General features: G+C 40.3%; 2 protein-coding genes across 6 annotated transcripts in view; one reads left to right on the plus strand and one right to left on the minus strand.

Annotated features, from left to right (window-relative positions):
• Nucleotides 1–12,704, minus strand: part of Odr4 (odr-4 GPCR localization factor homolog) — a 46,387-nt gene extending 33,683 nt beyond the window's left edge. Inside the window, exons 1-4 of one of the 3 annotated variants that reach the window (XM_008824269.3) lie at nt 12,534–12,703; nt 10,168–10,288; nt 4,825–4,950; nt 1,565–1,660 (exon numbers count right to left, since the gene is read on the minus strand). In XM_008824269.3, the coding sequence (XP_008822491.1) occupies nt 1,565–1,660; nt 4,825–4,950; nt 10,168–10,266 (321 nt within the window). In that variant the 5' untranslated portion in view covers nt 10,267–10,288; nt 12,534–12,703. Of the gene's footprint in view, nt 1–1,564; nt 1,661–4,824; nt 4,951–10,167; nt 10,289–12,517 lie in introns of all 3 variants that reach the window. The other 2 variants (XM_008824270.3, XM_008824272.3) reach the window with 2 other exon arrangements.
• A 50-nt stretch (nt 12,705–12,754) lies between these two features.
• Nucleotides 12,755–17,097, plus strand: part of Tpr (translocated promoter region, nuclear basket protein) — a 77,272-nt gene continuing 72,929 nt past the window's right edge. For all 3 annotated transcript variants that reach the window (XM_008824267.3, XM_008824268.3, XM_029559231.1), the window contains exons 1-3: nt 12,755–12,920; nt 13,273–13,578; nt 16,535–16,639. In XM_008824267.3, the coding sequence (XP_008822489.1) occupies nt 12,899–12,920; nt 13,273–13,578; nt 16,535–16,639 (433 nt within the window). In that variant the 5' untranslated portion in view covers nt 12,755–12,898. The remainder of the gene's footprint in view (nt 12,921–13,272; nt 13,579–16,534; nt 16,640–17,097) is intronic.

The following is a 17,097-nucleotide window of genomic DNA, read 5'->3' on the forward strand; positions in this document are numbered from 1 at the left end:
TTTCAGGGGATCTGATACCCTCTTCTGACTTCCGCTGTCATTGAACAACATAGGTGTACTTACATGCATGCAAGAAATGCACTCATACACATAAAATAAAATTAAAATAAGACATTAAAAAATATTATGACAAAAAGCAATTTTGAGGAGAGGGTTTATTTGGACTATAATTCTAGGTCACAGTCCACCATTCCAGGAAAGTTAAGGCAGGAAATCAAGCAGCTAGCCACATCAGATCCACAGTGCCTAGCAGAGAGTACACCTATGCTCGCTTGCTTGCTGCTCTCAGCTGCCTTTCTTTTCCCTTACACTGGTCAGGAGCTCTGCCTAAGCCACAGTGCTGCAACAATAGGCTGTGTCTTCCTACATCAATGAATGAGATAACTCCACAGACATGCCCACAGGCCAACCCAATTTGGATAATTCCTCATTAAGACTTTCTTCTTAAGTAAGTGCTGGTTGTTGACAGTTAAAATTAGCCAGCACTCACGCAGATTTTATTTCAACTGCCATGAATAATGAACAAGAGTGGAAGAGGGAAATTTACTTAAAATGGCAGAGTATAGAAGATTGAAAAACTTGTCAGGGTAGGGAATACATCCATTTCTTTCTTAATGTTCTGGGCACAAAATATCAAAGACACGAGAGTAGGCTATCTGCAAGGAAAGGTTACCAAAGTGGATTTGTGTTTCTAAGCTGCACATCTTTTTTACTGACACCCTTATCCCTGTTCTGCACTTCTCAATGGTTTACGGCCACCCCTTTCTCAGTGTGAAATACTCTTGGGAAAGCTCATGTGGATTGAGAGTACTGAAGGAGATGAAAGTTTCCTGAAGAGTTGGCTTTAAGCTTGGGACTTTAATATTTATTTTTAGATTACACTACTGGATTTCCTGATATAGTAAAACAAACAAAAAATACAAGAGATGGAGGATATACACTCTGTCTAGGAATAAAGAACATGTGATTATTGTTTATATTTTAATCTCAAGATCTTGAAGAAGTGAACTGCATAATTTCATATTATTGCAATCACTGCATACTAAGTGGAGGATCTAACAGAAAACTGCCATTGCACAAGAAAAACTGTTAAAATAATATGACTTGTTTTATAACATTATGAAATCATGTTTTACAAAAATCACGAGGTGGCTCACCAGGTAGAAGCTTGCCTTGCAAGTCTGACAACCTGAGTTCAATCCCTGGAAGCCAAGTAAAGGTAGAAGGAGAAGACTGATTCTACAGAGTTGTCCTTGGACCTCCTCACATCGTACATTATGGTACCTGTATCCCACCTGAACCATCATACATACACATATAATAATAACAAATAGACTTTGAAATTATTTGAAACTATGTAGCTTTGACTGAAAGTATACTTACATTTATTGCATACAAGATTTGCAAGCAAATACAAAGGAAAAATTAGTTCAACATAATTCTAACATAAAGATTATGGAACACTAATCAAATACACTTAAGATCAATGTACATGCATATAATTAAAATACTGTGTAAAAAAAACCCTTGATCTTATTAAGACTTTCTGATATGTCAGACTTACTCTGCGCAGGGCATGTTGAAAATCATTTGCTAGTTCTAAAGTTGTAATAATAAATATTCCAAGAACTAAAAGACCTCCAGGTAGCATTCTAGACACCTAAAAATAAAAAATGTATATTAGCTATCATTAATATGTCAGTCCTTTCTATTTGGCATAGTAAGTATTAAACCAGAAAACATTTATCCAAGCCCAACTATACACACAGAATGAAGGTAGAGGCAACTGAAAAACCTGCTAACATAATGAGAAATTCCAGGCACAGTGGCACACGCCTTCACTCCCAGAACCCAGGAGGCAGAGGCAGGCAGATCTCTGTGAGTTCAAGGCTGGTCTGATCTACATAGCCAGTTCCAAGCTAGCCAGAGCTACACAATGAGATCGTGTCTCAAATAATAATAGTAACAACAACCAAGTTGAATTGGGTGCTTTTAACGTATATAATCTTCCTTGAACACGCCAACATTACATCTTAAAATTACGTATGAAACCATTTGATAACATCTTTTAGCTGTATCAATATATAAACACCTTTCTCCTAAAATCTGGAAGATTAGCTTCTGAAATCTCTCAATGGCTTCCCAATTATCTGCAAAGTAAGATAAGCACTCTATCTTCCCAGAATCTGGTCAATCTGATGTTCAGAGATTCCTCTGATCTGTTTCCTCTGAAATATTTCTAACTGTACGCCTTTCCTCAAGCTGTTTCCTTAGCCTAAACTGACTTTCTCTTATACTTCCCCATGTCTGAATTCAGTTAGGTATTTCAAAGTCAACCTGAGGAAGCTGCTCTGAACTTCCATAGGATTCAATGTATGATCACACCTCCTGTAATATATGTTCATACCAGTTTGTCCTCTATGTTTCCCCTTAACACAACTGTGGCTTATTCTTAACATAACATGGGTTTTTCTGTCAGCTAAGTTCAGTGATGAGAGTATTCTGGCTACCTTTCCTACACTTACAAGCAAATAATCACTAGGTTAAATCTTAAAAAACTAGACATCACGGTCAAATTTCTATTTTATCTGCGTTATGTCGGCTCATGGTTCCTCTGATTTCATAAATTCCACTTAATCAGTATGACAAATGTGATGAAGTTTTCACATGTAGCATGGGGGAACCGATATAACTTCTAGACATTAACACAAAATTAACTATTTCTTCCTAGACAGAAAAAGGTTAATCTAATTTAGTATTATAAATTCAAAATACTCTCTTTGCATGTATTTGTATATAGATCATATATAATTTTACAGAAAAACTGAGCTGGGGAGATGGGTCAGGGGTTGAAGACCTTGCTGCACAAGCAAGAAGACTGGAGCTTGAGTCTTCAAACCCCACATAAATGCTAGGTGGGCATGGCCTGGAATTCTAGCCATGAGCAGATGGTGATGACATGGAGTTTTAGAGAAAGCTGGCTAACAAGACTAGCTGTTTTAGAGAGCTCTGGGTTTGACCGAGAGATCCTGCCTCAAAAGGTAAGATGGAAGAGTGGATGAGGAAGATTCCTGATATGAACCATGGGCCTCCACATGTGCACATGTGCAAATACATACCACATTATAGGTGTCCCACATATGCAAACACACATACATACATCTATGCATGCAAACTATACAAACACACACAAAAAGAAAATTATAGGAAAGTAAAAGCAAAATTAGAATGAGAAGTTATATATCTATGGGAAATAAAATTTAAATATTTAATATTTTCTTTAGATGGTAACAGTATGTTTCCTGGATTTGTTTTTTGTAATTACATATTACTCTCTCATCACAAATATACACATTTATGTATTTTAAAAGATTTAAATTAGAAAAGGAAATACATTAATTCTACTTTTATCTTAGTGTAATATTCTTTATCATTTATTATTCTTTAGATGCAACAACTTGTTCAGTACATACTTTTGAATAAAATTAGCATATTCTTTATTCTCTTAGAGCAAGTCTTCATCCACTTCCCTCTCAAAACAGCAACACTGTCTTGTCCATGGCAAGAATTGACATCTCAGGCTATTCTTTCTTCTATAGCTCTTTATTACCAATCCACTTGGTCACTAAATTTGCTTGATTCTAGCTCTTTCTCTGAAATCATTTGTTAATCAAGTTATAGCCAATTTAGCCATGTATTCTTCTACTAATTTCTTACAGCTCAAATTATAAACATTGGAACTACTGTGCTAGGGTCTCACATTACAGCCCTAAATAAAACAAATGTTAACTCGTGCCTTCACAAAGCTCAGAATCTAGTTTAGGCTCACTTTTTTTTTTAAACTATTGCTATAATTATACATTTTTTTATTCTACCTTAGTCTCTACACTGTGCCAATATCAATGTCATAAATTACTGGCAAATCAATCACATTAACGTCTTTTCAAACTAAGGAGCTCTAAAAGTCCACCACAGGGTTATTAAAAAATATGGTATTTTGGCTGGGCGTGGTGGCACACGCCTTTAATCCCAGCACTTGGGAGGCAGAGGCAGGCGATCTTTGTGAGTTTGAGGCCAGCTTGGTCTAGTAGTGAGTTCCAGGACAGCTGGGGCTACAAGGAGACCCTGTCTCAAAAAAAGACAAAAAAAAAAGGTATTTCTATTAATTCTCTGAGAATTTCATACAATGCATTTTGATCATATTCACCTCCTCCCATGCCTCCCCAGGACTTCTCCCAGACCCAGTCACCACCTCTCTAGCCAACACCAATTTCATATCTTTTTTCTTTCTCTCTTTTTTGTCTTTTCTTTCAATAACCCACTGAGTCCAACTTGTGTTGTGCTTATATTCATGGTATGGGGCCATCCACTGGAGCATGGTTATCTACCAGGGGACACACCTTTAAAGAAAACTGTTCTTCTCCCGTCACTGGGCTTTTGCCTACCAAACATACTCTTTATGTTGCATTCAAAAGTCATCTATAATTGAGCCTTGTATTTAATTAATTCTACTGCATGCTCTGTATGCTCTCCCCAACTTTGGTATTTTCCTAGCATATCTGTTAGTTTTGGGGTTTGTGTTTGTGTCAATTATACACATATTCCTGTCCTTGATGTATTTGATGTGTTCTCTGACTTCTTCAATTAATAAAGTTCTATTCCTCCTTCAAATTTAGAGCCTCTGTTAGACTGTTTTGAATACAACTACTGGCAGTATTTAAGAAATGACAATCTGACATTCAACTCTAGTAACCTGAGAACAAAGTTTTTTTTTTGTTTGTTTATCAACCAAATACAAACAACTCTATAAAGAGATAGTCTTACCTGACTGGCATGCTCTGTGGCCCATTCTTCATCCAAACTCTCTAATTTAGCTTTGGGATTCTCATTTTGTTCTTCTTTGAGTGGTGTTCTAGTGGCAAGAATCACGTAATCCTTTTGTGAAGAACACTTTAAAACAAATTGTAAAATCTTATTAGAGTTATATCTGAATAAAGATTAGATCTCTTAGATCTTATGACACACAAACACTGAGTAATATTAAGTTAAATTGTTAATACTCATATTTATATGGACAGTATCTTCATGGAAACTAATATTTAAGGAACAGCTCTCATAGACTGTTTATTTTTTTTGCATTTAATATCAACTTACTATTTACTTGGACATCCAGAATGTAAATCACATAGAATCTGTTAAAAATGGCTGAGAGCTGTGGATATAGCTCAGTTTGTTCAGTGATTGCCAAGCATGCACAAGGCCCTCAGATCAATTCCCAGCACATAAACCAGGTATGACAGCACACACCTGTAACCCCAATATTCAGGAAGTGGAAGTAGGAGGATCAGGAGATCATCCTGGGCAACAAAGGGTTCTAGGTCAGCCAGGGCTATATAAAAACTTGCCTCAAAAAATAAAATTAAATAAATTATTGAATGTATACATGAAATAAACTAAAATGCAATATACTTAGTATTCTAATTATTATGTTTATATTTTATGTCATTTAAATGAATTAGACATTTAACAAATATAAAATCTCAATAAAAGGACAAATGACCTAGTTTATTATACTTTGGTTGGAATGATAATAGTAAAGGACTTACTCAGAAGTACATACAGAACAGTAGAGATTCATATTCTGTGCTTTTCAATTTTAATAGCAGTTAAAGGTAACCAAAAGTAAAGATCTAAAGATAAATTTAGGGACTAGTAGACAGCTCGGTTTCACTACATCAAGCTTCCTGCGTTAGTTGATGAGACTGATTATCTTAGCATGCTGTCATCTCCAAATATGACTTGAAATGCTGTAATAATCATTAGCATCACCTTGGAGTAGAATATAATGGAAGACTAGTTTTACAAAATTATTTCCAGGAAATTACTTTCAAATGTATACAGGAAAAAAAAGCACATCTTGATTAAAGAGGTATCTCTCCAGCTGGACAGACAGATCAGTGGTTAAGAGTGCTTACAGTTCTCACAGAGGACCTGAGTTCAGGTGCCAGCACCCATATTGGCTTATGAGTGCCTGTGACTCCAGTTCCATGGGGATATGACACTTCTGGCCTCTTCATGTGCCTGCACTTACATGTGCACAGAATACCCACCAAAAAAACACATATGCACATAATTTTAAAACATAAAAATAAATCTTTAAAAATAAAAATAAATCTTTTTTTTAAAAAAAGAGGTTCCCACCTCCATCCCAGGCTCTCCTCAAACTCATTATGAATCCAGGGCTGGCCATGAAGTCCTCATCCTTCCCAGCCCCCTGCTTCCAAGTACAGGGATGACAGCCTTGAGCCATCATATCTAGCATAGAGAGTTCCTCTTCAACATCTAAGATGTTGAACTTTGAAAAGAAAGGAAGCTGTAGGAAACAAGCAAGTTTAAGAGGAAGAGGACAAAAGTGAGCTCTAGAATCAAGAAGAAAAGAATGTACAAAACTAGAAGAAATAAGGACAGTACAGATTTGGATATGGTGGCTCACATCTGTAGTGTGAATGGTAAGTTCAAGGCCAGCACGAGCTATGCAGTGGCTTCCAGGATAGTCTGGGGATACAGTGAGACCCTACTTCAAATAAACTAAATGAAGACAGCATGAAGACAGAGTAAATCAAACCTTTTGTTTGCAACATGGCAGTTTTCCTAAGTTCTAGAAATAGCCTATATCCAGTGAGACAAACAGGGGAGAGGGCCTTTCACCTCGGTATTTTATCTCTGATTAAATCTTTCTCTAAGGCTTTTCTCTTAAAACTTTAAAAAGAAGTATAAAACCTTAAGTTAAAAGCTAACAAAAAATACTCCTATATTAAACACTAAGTAAATCTTTCAAAAAGAAGTTTGGGTCATTCTTTTTACTGGGTCAACAGTATAAATATACCCTTTGTCTTTCAAAAAGAGTTTTGAAAACTCTGAAAATGAATCTGTCTATTAATGCTAAACAGACCTTAACTGAGCTCATGCAGAATGCTACAGAAATTCTGAATGTTATCAAGGGTCTCAATACAGTCCTTTTGACAGTATGCTTTTTTTTTCTAACTTTAAATTTATTAAGTTATTTATCTGCTTATTTATTTATGGCCCTGGGGTCTTACACATGCTAAGCAAGCACTATAGCACAAAACCATGTCTTGAGTCAGGTATAATATAAATAGGTAATGAATGTAAAGTATCAAAGCTTACAAATGTGAACAGATTCAAAAGAGGAAAGTTGATAAAATCTGAAGGTTTTAAGGTATCAGACTAAGGCAGGCAGGAAGAAGACATTCACAGTAAGAGCTTTCTTTACTAGTATGCCTCAATAACATGTACTTGGGCCCTTCTGGTGTTTGGGTAGAAAGATAGTCAGTTTGCCTGTGTACCTTCTGTTTTACTTTTCTGTTGTGTTGCTGACCACTCCATTTTGATAATTAAATAGTGTATTCTTTCATCAATTAAAGGTCCATTATTTATTGCTTGCAAAGTGTGTGCCCAAGTCTCCCTTCCACTCTGTGTTGATTTTCAGGTTTAATAATACAGAAAATAAAATTGTCTAATGTGCCATTACTAAGTCACATTACAGTTATACTTGATTAAAGAAAGGGCCTGACTCAGCATTTAAGGTCAATAGTGGACCAGAACTCTGAGGCACACATTCTTTAAGATGTCTCTCAGAACTGGAACTGTGCTCTCCAGATTGGCTTCACTCATACTTTTATGAAGCAGTCTTTCCAGCAACTAATTTGGGAAGTAGAAGCTAGGATCCATGTTTATCTTATCAGAGAATCTTGCCCTTTGAGCCCTAGGCCTAAAATATCTCATACACACAGTATCAAGCAGACTTCTCAATTATTCTCATTGCTTTCAATGAGAATAGGCACTTTCAATAAGAATTCAAATTTTTCAGCAGCTTTGATATGTTAAACAAACCCACACTCACTATCTTGGGTGGAGGGCAAAAGGTTATGTACCCAGATCAAAAGAGGAACACATGGCTCAGTGAGTTTGTTTCCCTTATAACATTTAGCTGCAAGCTTAGGTAACAGTAATTAGTCTACAATATAAGTCATTCCTACAATCTAATTTCCAAATTTCCTAAAATCCCTTTCCCTAATTTTCTATTGAACCGTTTTAAAAAGTTAATTAAGATAGGTATTACAGCATGGAACAAAAATATGATCATTACTGCTAGAAATACAAAATAAAAGATACACTGAAGTGGGAATAAAAGAGTTAAAAACTTCTTTCCTAAAAAATTGGAAAAGCAATAGAGTACAAAACATTTCAAATCCCCCCACCAAAATTTAGTATTTTTATCTGAATCACATAAATATCAAGGATAATCCTGAACTTCTGATCTTTCTGCCTTCACCTGTGGCCGCCGCCAGCTGCGGCCACCCCTCCACTCTTCCAGTGCTGGGTGCTGTCTCCGAGCAGCTCACACAGCGCCGTCTGTGGCCGCTCTCCTTTCGCATGGTGCTGATCACAGGGTGCCACCTCCGATCGCACAAGCACCGCCCTTTGCTCCTCACTGCCGCCACAAGCTGTGGCCCTTCTTCTGCTCACTCGGGGCTGAGGCAGCTCTTCTGCTCTCCCAGTGCTAGGGCTGCTCTTCTGCTCGCCCGGCGCTACCTCCAATTGTCGCTACTTCTGCCCGGTCTGGACCTCAGGGCTGGTGAGACTATGTCAGCGGAGCCACATTCAGACACAGGAGGCCAGGTTCATTGACGCAGATACGGTTTATTAAAGAAGGGCACAAGCTTATATAGGGGTAGGGGTCCAATCAAGAAGTTACAACTCAGATCTTTGGCAGAGCTGTGTCCTATCATGACATCGCGAGCCACACACCTCATTAGCATAATGGGTTTTAGGTTACTTAGGTTCAGGTTTCCTTATGGGGCCTGGTTTCCTGGGAATCACGTGACCCGGGCTGTCTAAGTGTTACGATTTGGGATCTCAAGGGTGGTAATTAGGGAGTGGCAAGCTCTAGGCATCAGTCTCATGATCTGCCAGTGGGAGCAAATGTCACAAGGCGTTCCTTGTGGCTCCAGTGGTTGGGCCATTGCCTTAGGCCTGCTGTATGACTGTCAATAAGACTTTCACCCTAGGCTCAAGCCTGTCTCCCACAACCTCTGAGGTGCTAGGATTGTAGGCATGAGCCAAGAAGCCTGGTTTGAGTGGGACTGGAAGAGACAGGCAGGCAGAGGCAGCCTAATCCTTCACTTGCTGGTACTACACACAAACACTCCTCCCAAACAATGTACCTCAGAACTCCCTGGAGCCCTCACCTGGACAGAGCTACACAGTACTCCACTGATAAACAATTATGCAGCTTTCTCCGCCTTTAGCAGCAATTAAACTTAGACAGTGTCTATTCAAGTGTATTCCCAATGTAACTTGGTAGAAAAACAGAAATGCGGATCTGGCCTGAACTGGTTTTTGGTGCGTGTGCAGTAAAGCAAACTGTGTCCTTCAAGTGAACTTTCAGGGAAAATCCCCTAGTCACCATATTATGCCTATGCATTAAGTTAAATTAAATTAAGATATATCCCTTAGTAACCAGCATCTCCTTCTCTTAAACTCCATAAAAAGAAGCCCCAAACAATAATCAGGGCCCTAGGACTGTCACTTATGTGGCTTGCTGTCAATCTTGGCAGTGTACCCCACTTTAATCTGTACCTTCACTTTGCTTCTAATAAAGTTATTTTGCTACCTGCAAATCTGTGTGAGTCCTTACTTCCAATTCCTTGGATAAGAGGTCAAGAACTTAGACACACCTGATCCCAACCCTGGCCATCCTAACCACCCACTGGCAACACTGGGGATGAAATGTAGGGCTCTATATGTATGCTGGGCAGGCACTCTACCAACTGAGCTATGTCCTCATCCCAAAATACTTTTAGAAAGAGAACAAAATGCCAATAATCTGGTCAGTGAAGATTCAAAATTTCAAGTTTCTACATTATAAGTTAATTTCACAGATCAAAAGGGAGTATGCTGAGACTCAGTCAAACCTGGGCCAGGTTTCCCACTTTTCCAAATGTTACCTCAAAGATCCACTGTAGATTTCCTTCTTCAGATTTGTGTCTGTCCATATTCCAACCTCAAATTTACTGTTGACTAACACTTAACTTGAATAAACAGGTAATTTATTTTACCAATGAGTAAAAGACATCCACATACCTGTCCTATCAAAAGGCCAGAGACAAAAACTCTTCCCTGCAGATTGATGTTTGAAAGATACTGGCCAACAGTCTCTTCTACAATGTAGGTTCTTCCCATTATTGAGAGCCAATTCAGTCACCTAAATTACAAGAAATAAAAATTACTGTTTTGAATCAAAATGTAATTTTCAATATTTTAGCATGGGGATGATAGAGCAAGAAAGTGGCACTATTCTGACAACTGCCTCATGCCTTGCAGTGTTTGGGGGTTTTGTGTTGTGTGTGTGTGTGTGTGTGTGTGTGTATGTGTGTATGTGTGTGTATGTGTTTTAACAGGGCATTTTTTTCTCACAAAGTTGAAATGTAGCCTCAGAATTCTTAACTCAGTGCTATAAGAAATGACTCCCAGGGGGCTGGATAGATGGCTCAGTGGTTAAGAGTGCTTGCTGCTCTTCCAGAGGACTTCAGTTCCCAGGACCCATGCCCAGTGGCTTAAAACCGCCTATAATCCAGCTCCATGGAATCCGGTGCCCTTATCTGGCTTCTGTGGGTACCTGCACATATGTGGCATACACAGACACACAGATTTTTTTTTAATTTAATTTTGAAACAACAACAACGATTCCCAGTTAGAGGAGGCTGAAGCAGGAGTAATGTCATAAGTTGGTGGCCAGCCAAGGCTACATGTGAGTTCCAGGGAAACCTGTGCTACATAGTGAGACCCCCATCTCAAAAAATACAAAAACAGGGGCTGGAGAGATGGCTCAGCAGTTAAGAGCACTAGCTGCTCTTGCAGAGGACCCAGGTTCGATTCCCAGCACCCACACAGAGGCTAACAGCCATCTGTAGCTCTAGTTACATGGGATCAGATGTCCTCTCTTCTGACCTCCTTGGGCATTGCATGACATGGGTGCACTTACAAACATTCAGGCAATATACAGATAAAACTAAAAATAATTAAAATTTTTTAAAAAATAAAGCAAATCAATAACCAGAAAAAAAAAGTCACAACTGCCAACAACCAGACTTTACGTAAGTGATCAAAACCACTTCTCATACTTGGATTAAGGGAAGGTTACTGAACTATTAGTGGGCTCCTATTGTACATCTACTCAGTTGCACTCTCTTTGAAAATTTATTTGTGAACTTCCATGTTCTCATTTTAAAATATGACTAGTTTCTTTCAGAGGTAGGGAGACTTAAATTTCTTTACTCAGTAAGTATATACTCTAAATTACTATTTTCTGTAACCTGTGTCAAGTGGGAAAGCCCAAAGTGAAAAACATGACATCTGTTCTTGAGATACTCATAATATTAGCTATTTTAGTAGATAAATAGTAATGTAATAAGGACAACTATCTACATAGCTTCTATTTTATGCAGGGCATTATTCCCAAGCACTTTCCACGTATTAACAGTTAATAAGAAGGCTTCGGATTCCCCTGGAACTGGAGTTAAGTAAGGTTCATAGTCGCCATGTGGGTGCTGAGAATCAAATTCGGGTTCTCTGCAAGAGCAGTCAGTGCTCTTAACTGCTGAGCCATCTATCCAGCCCCAGGGTAGTTACTTTCATTGCAATCTCCATTTTATACATAAAGAATCTGAAAGAAGTGTTAACTCATCAAATGACAAAGCTGGTGAGTGGGAAAGGTGGGATTTAAATTCTGGTAGTCTCGCTCTAGAATCCACTCTTTTAAATATTTTGCTCATACTGAGGATGTACACTCAGTCCTTCAATTACGTCACTGGGAAGGATCATTCCTATTTTCTCAGTTTCTCCCTCTCCAATTTGCGAGTGGAAACTAGTACCTCTACTGACTTAATTACCCGTCCCCCATCATTGAAGCATGGTTTAAGGTTTTGCTATGTATTAAGGCTCACTGAATTGCAAGCCTCCTGCCGCATACTCCCAGTTGCTGAGATTACAGACATAGGCTATCTCTTATTTTTAACCAAGACTTAACGATGTTTTCAAGTAGTTAAACATGAAACAAACTCCAGACTTCAGAATCATAATCTGGAAACATAGAGTTCTGGTACGGCGGCGAGGTGACAAGCTTCTCGATAATGCGTTTTTAAAACTATTTTTCAGAAAATCATCAACATCAGGCTTTTTTCTGCAATATTACCTTACACATAACTACATGTAAAGTCATTTTGGTTTCTTTGTATTGTCTTCCCAAAATTAACTCTTCATTCCCGTTGAATCCCTCAGTCCCTTCCATCCCCCAAGGCATGTAGTTCCAGGCTGAACCACTCAGAACTGGACATGAGTGTGCCCCAGACAGTCTTTCCATATGTTTCCTACATTGTATCTTTTCTTCTTTCCCCTTGAAAAGGAAGCTGTCGATGCAGGAGTGCACACTCACCTGTAGGCCGACTCACCTGCACACGTGGCAAATCTCTCGAATCTTCAAAAGAACGGGAGCGAGGGTGATGGTGGGGTACAAGTAGCAGTTTCGAGGCGTCAGATGCCACTCAATTCTCGCTTCCAAAGAACTCACCAGAAAGCGACCTGAGTCTTAACCCTTCACTTCCCACTCCAAACACGGATGTCAGGCGTCAATGGGCGCATATTGATGACGCGTGCTGTCCCGTTCCCTTCACCTCAGCATTTCTGCCCAAGCAAGTGCGGCCTGCACTCCGCCCCTTTCCGGGAACCATTGAGAGTGTGGCGAGACGCAGTTGTCTGCTAACCAGCAGGGACTCATGGTGGTTTGGTTTCCTGAAGCCGCCACAGAGGACGACCCATGGCATCCCGGGGCTTGGAAGGTAAGGTCGCTCATCATCTGAAAAAGGGACGTGGGCTGAGGAGCGCGTGTGTGGCGCCACCACACGGACACTCGTCACACAGCGGAACAAGGATATACAGGGGGCCGGGACGAAGGAAGCGGAACCGGAGGTGCGGGGCTGGGCTTGCGGAAGCGAGTGAAAAGAACTACCTTTCCCAGGAGGCTTTGGGGTTGGAAGCAGGTGGAGCCGGAAATTGGAGTGCACAGTGGGCCAAAGGTCGTGGTGAACTCGCATTCCCAGCGTGCATAGCTTCCGGCGGCTGCGCCTGCGCATTGGACTCGGGCGCTGTAGCGCGGCAGATCGTCTCACAAATTCAGGGCTGTTTCCCTAGGGTACCGTCGCGGGAGTCTCCGGCGGGCCGGCACGCGGGAGCCAGCGAGCGAGGCTGCGGAGGCGCCGGCTCACCCCCCAGAGTGCTGGCCTTCGCCTTGCTCCTTCGTTTCTACCCCTTCGGCCGCTCCTGCCGCGGCCTCTGGCCCAGCAGACATGGCGGCGGTGTTACAGCAAGTACTGGAGCGGCCGGAGCTGAACAAGCTGCCTAAGTCTACCCAGAACAAACTTGAGAAGTTCCTGGCTGATCAACAGTCGGAGATCGATGGCCTGAAAGGGCGGCACGAGAAGTTTAAGGTGGAGAGCGGTGAGTGATGTGCGCTTCCCGCCTGGTTCTCGCGCAGCTGTGGCTTGGTCGTCCTTGCACGCTTGAACTCTCCTCTGCGATGTTGTCAGGTAGCTTCGGTCTCCGTCCCCAAGAGCAGTGTGGCCGTCTCTTTCCTCAGCGAGAGAAAAGGAGCCACTCCTCATCCCCAATCGAAATCCACTTTCATTCCGTTTTCCTTTTATTTACATTGATTTTATGTAGGGACACAACTTGGTCCCATAGAGAGAAATTGTGGAGAATTTGAGTCCATTAGCCTGCCTCAGATTTTAAAAAAATACTGTATTTTTTTTTAATTTATTGAACGTTTGTACATTGCATACAACAGTTCTTAATCAAATTTAGACCTCGTCCCCCATCCACACTCTCCATGCTCCTCTACTGGACCTCATGTATTTAGCCATACATGTTAAGTCCTGTCCAGTCAAGGATTTGTACCCAGATGCCCTTAGGTGCAAATTCATCTACCTACGCCTATAGTCAGCCTATCTGGAGATCTTTGGTTAGGCTTACTCTCCCTCATGAAGTATAATCAGTTTCCAGTAGTTCCCCGACTAGGGCCAACTGGCTACCTGTTTCCCTGGCTCTACTCTGGGCCTTTTTGTCTGATTGCGTTGGCATGGTTCTGTGCTTGATGCCACAAGTTCATATGTGGAAGCTTACACTGGCCTGAAAACCTCTTACCCTATGTTCATGAACCAGCCCTGGCTCTTATGATCTTTCCATCCCCTCTTCCATAATAGTTCCTGAGCCTTGGGTGGGTGAGGTTCAATATCGGTGTCCTATCCAAGGATACTCGCTGCAGTCTCTTATTCTTTAAAACTTGGCCAGTTGTGGCCTTTTGTGTACATCTCAATCTTTTGTATAAGGAACTTTACTAGTGAGAGTTGAGGGATGCATTCGTTTTCTCCCCCACCCCCCATTCTACTATGTTCCATGAGTCTTAGGTATAGAGGTTCCACTGTAGATACGTCGTCTAGGACTGGGCATCTCTCAGACATATTCTCTGTGTCTGACCAGTTGTGGAATTCCTCTATCTGTTGTAAAAAGTTTCTTTAATAAGTGGTGTACGGTATACTTGTCTGTAAATCAAAGGATCTATATTTAGCATATGGTAAGAAATTTCGTTTGTCTAGAGCTATGACAAAGGTAAGGTTTTCTCTAGGATCTATGTCCTTTCCAGCCATGTGTATTTGCCTGTATTTACAGTGCCACACATGAGTTCACTCCCATTGAGAGAGCTTTAAGTACAGTTAGGTTGCTGTTGGTCATCCCCCAGATAACAGTGCCACTTTTCTTTCTTAGCAGCTTGCATAATATCTCCAGAACTATTAGAGCTAAACTTAAGGTAGAAGGCTTTCAGTTCAGTTCCTGCTCTGTTGCTCCATGCCATGTGTTTGAAGCATGTCCTGTCTTTAGCAGTAGGGTCTTGGTCTTCCAGTTCTGGGAGATAACCAAGCGCTCTGGCAATAACCTGTGTTGTTTTGGGAGTGTCTTGAACCACACTGACCAACCACTCGAAGGGAGGTCCCTCATGTCTGGCACTGTGTTTCTTGCCTTACAACTCCCAGGTATACATATGTACTAATGTTCAGGCACTGTATGTATATTTCTCAGGAGGTTTCAGAGGCAACACATTTCCTCTGGCTTCCCTAGCTCCCCCCGATGATCCATTTATTTATTTATTTATTTTTAAATATTTTATTTATTCTATTTTATGTGTATGAGTGTATTGTCTGCATGTATGTGAGTGCACCTGTGTCATGCAGTACCGCGGAGGTCAGAAGAGGGCTTCAGATTCCCCTGGAACTGGAGTTAAGGATGGTTTGTAGCCACCATGTGGGTGCTGGGAATCAAACCCGGGTCCTCTGAAGAGCAGTCAGTGCTCTTAACCTCTGAGTCATCTCGCCAGCCCCTATTTATTATTTTTATTTTATGTGTATGAGTATAATGCCTGCATGTGTGTAAGTGTACTTGTGTCGTGCAGTGCCCGCAGAGGTCAGAAAAGGGTGTGGGATTCCCTGGAACTGGAGTTAGAGATGTTGTTAGCTGCCATATGAGTACTGAACTCAGGTCTTCAGCAAGAACAGCCAGTGCTCTTAATGACTGAGCCATTTCTCCAACTCCCATTACTTTAGATTTTTAGGACTGTTCTTTAATTTAGAAACCTTGTTTTGTTGCACTTTAAATGATGCTGCTTTCCACTGTTTTAGATTCTCACCTAGATTTTTAGGTCTTTGCTTATTTGACTGCTTTGCTGCCTTGTTCTGAGTGTGTGTGTCGACTTGTGGTCCCGTAAGGAAATAGATGTTAATTTGGATGAAAAAGACAGCACAAGAACAAGCAATGAACTTGTGCTAAAGAAGTTTGATATATTTCTCTCAAAAAGTTGGAGCTTGACAGAAAATATTTTAAGACCTGCTCTCTTGTGGTAGGCACTTATAATTTATATTATTATAAAATATTTCCTTTTACATGTTTTGGTTTACCAAATGATTGAGGAAATTGGTGCTGTATTTTGCTAGATTGATGGGAAATTTCAATCTTAATGTAGGTATCATGTTGTCAGTCAAACCTTTTAAAACAAAGCTGCTTCTAATTAAACAACTTTCTCCATTTAGTCTGTACTTTTTTTAAAAATGTTAGACAGCATATTGAGGTTTGGGAAAAAATACTAAAATATGACCTGTTCCCTGCCTAGAAGAAATTCACTTCTGAAGACCCTCTTACATACAATTTTCTGTTTTCATATGGCAGTAGAAAGTGTTAGAAAAGTCCTTTTCAGTGCTTAGTATACTTATTTGTGCTAGATTTTTCAATGTTGTGTCTTAAGTTTTAGAATCAACATTATTAGAAATAAATAGCAACATTAAGAATACTGCTTCTGGGGGGGCGTGTGTGTTCGACTTTTTCTCATTTTTAGGCTTGTCTTTTATAGAACAACAGTACTTTGAGATAGAGAAGAGGCTGTCTCAGAGCCAAGAGAGGCTGGTGAATGAAACTCGAGAGTGCCAGAATTTGCGACTAGACCTTGAAAAGCTCAGTAAGTATTGAATTATATCTTCATAACTGCTTGTGGATGTTCATATTTCTCCTTTGTGTCACATCATATAGTCAAGGAGCCTGGGCCTTCCAGGTAGCAGAGCCCTAAACAGAGGGGAACACAGACAGGTGATGACACGCCCAGCTTCTAGCTCATATATTAAATAGGCCCCTTATCCAAAAATGTCCTTGGGACCTTCCAAATGACTACCTCAGCCCAAACCAGAAAAACATAGTGTCTTTTAATCTAATTTGATGATGTCAATGGACATTGGGCACACATGTCCCTTTCATCTTGAAAGAATGCACTTTAGAGCTGAGCATGGTGATGCTTGTCTTCAGGAAGTGGAGGCAGATGGTGATCTCTTTGAGATCGAGGCCATCCTGGCTACATAACAAATTCCATTAGAGGGAGACCCATTCTCAAAAAAAACAAACAAACTATATATATATATATAT

The sequence above is a fragment of the Nannospalax galili genome, unplaced genomic scaffold (assembly GCF_000622305.1).
Source record: "Nannospalax galili isolate Female #2095 unplaced genomic scaffold, S.galili_v1.0 scaffold227, whole genome shotgun sequence".
In the NCBI taxonomy this organism is placed as follows: Eukaryota; Metazoa; Chordata; class Mammalia; order Rodentia; family Spalacidae; genus Nannospalax; species Nannospalax galili.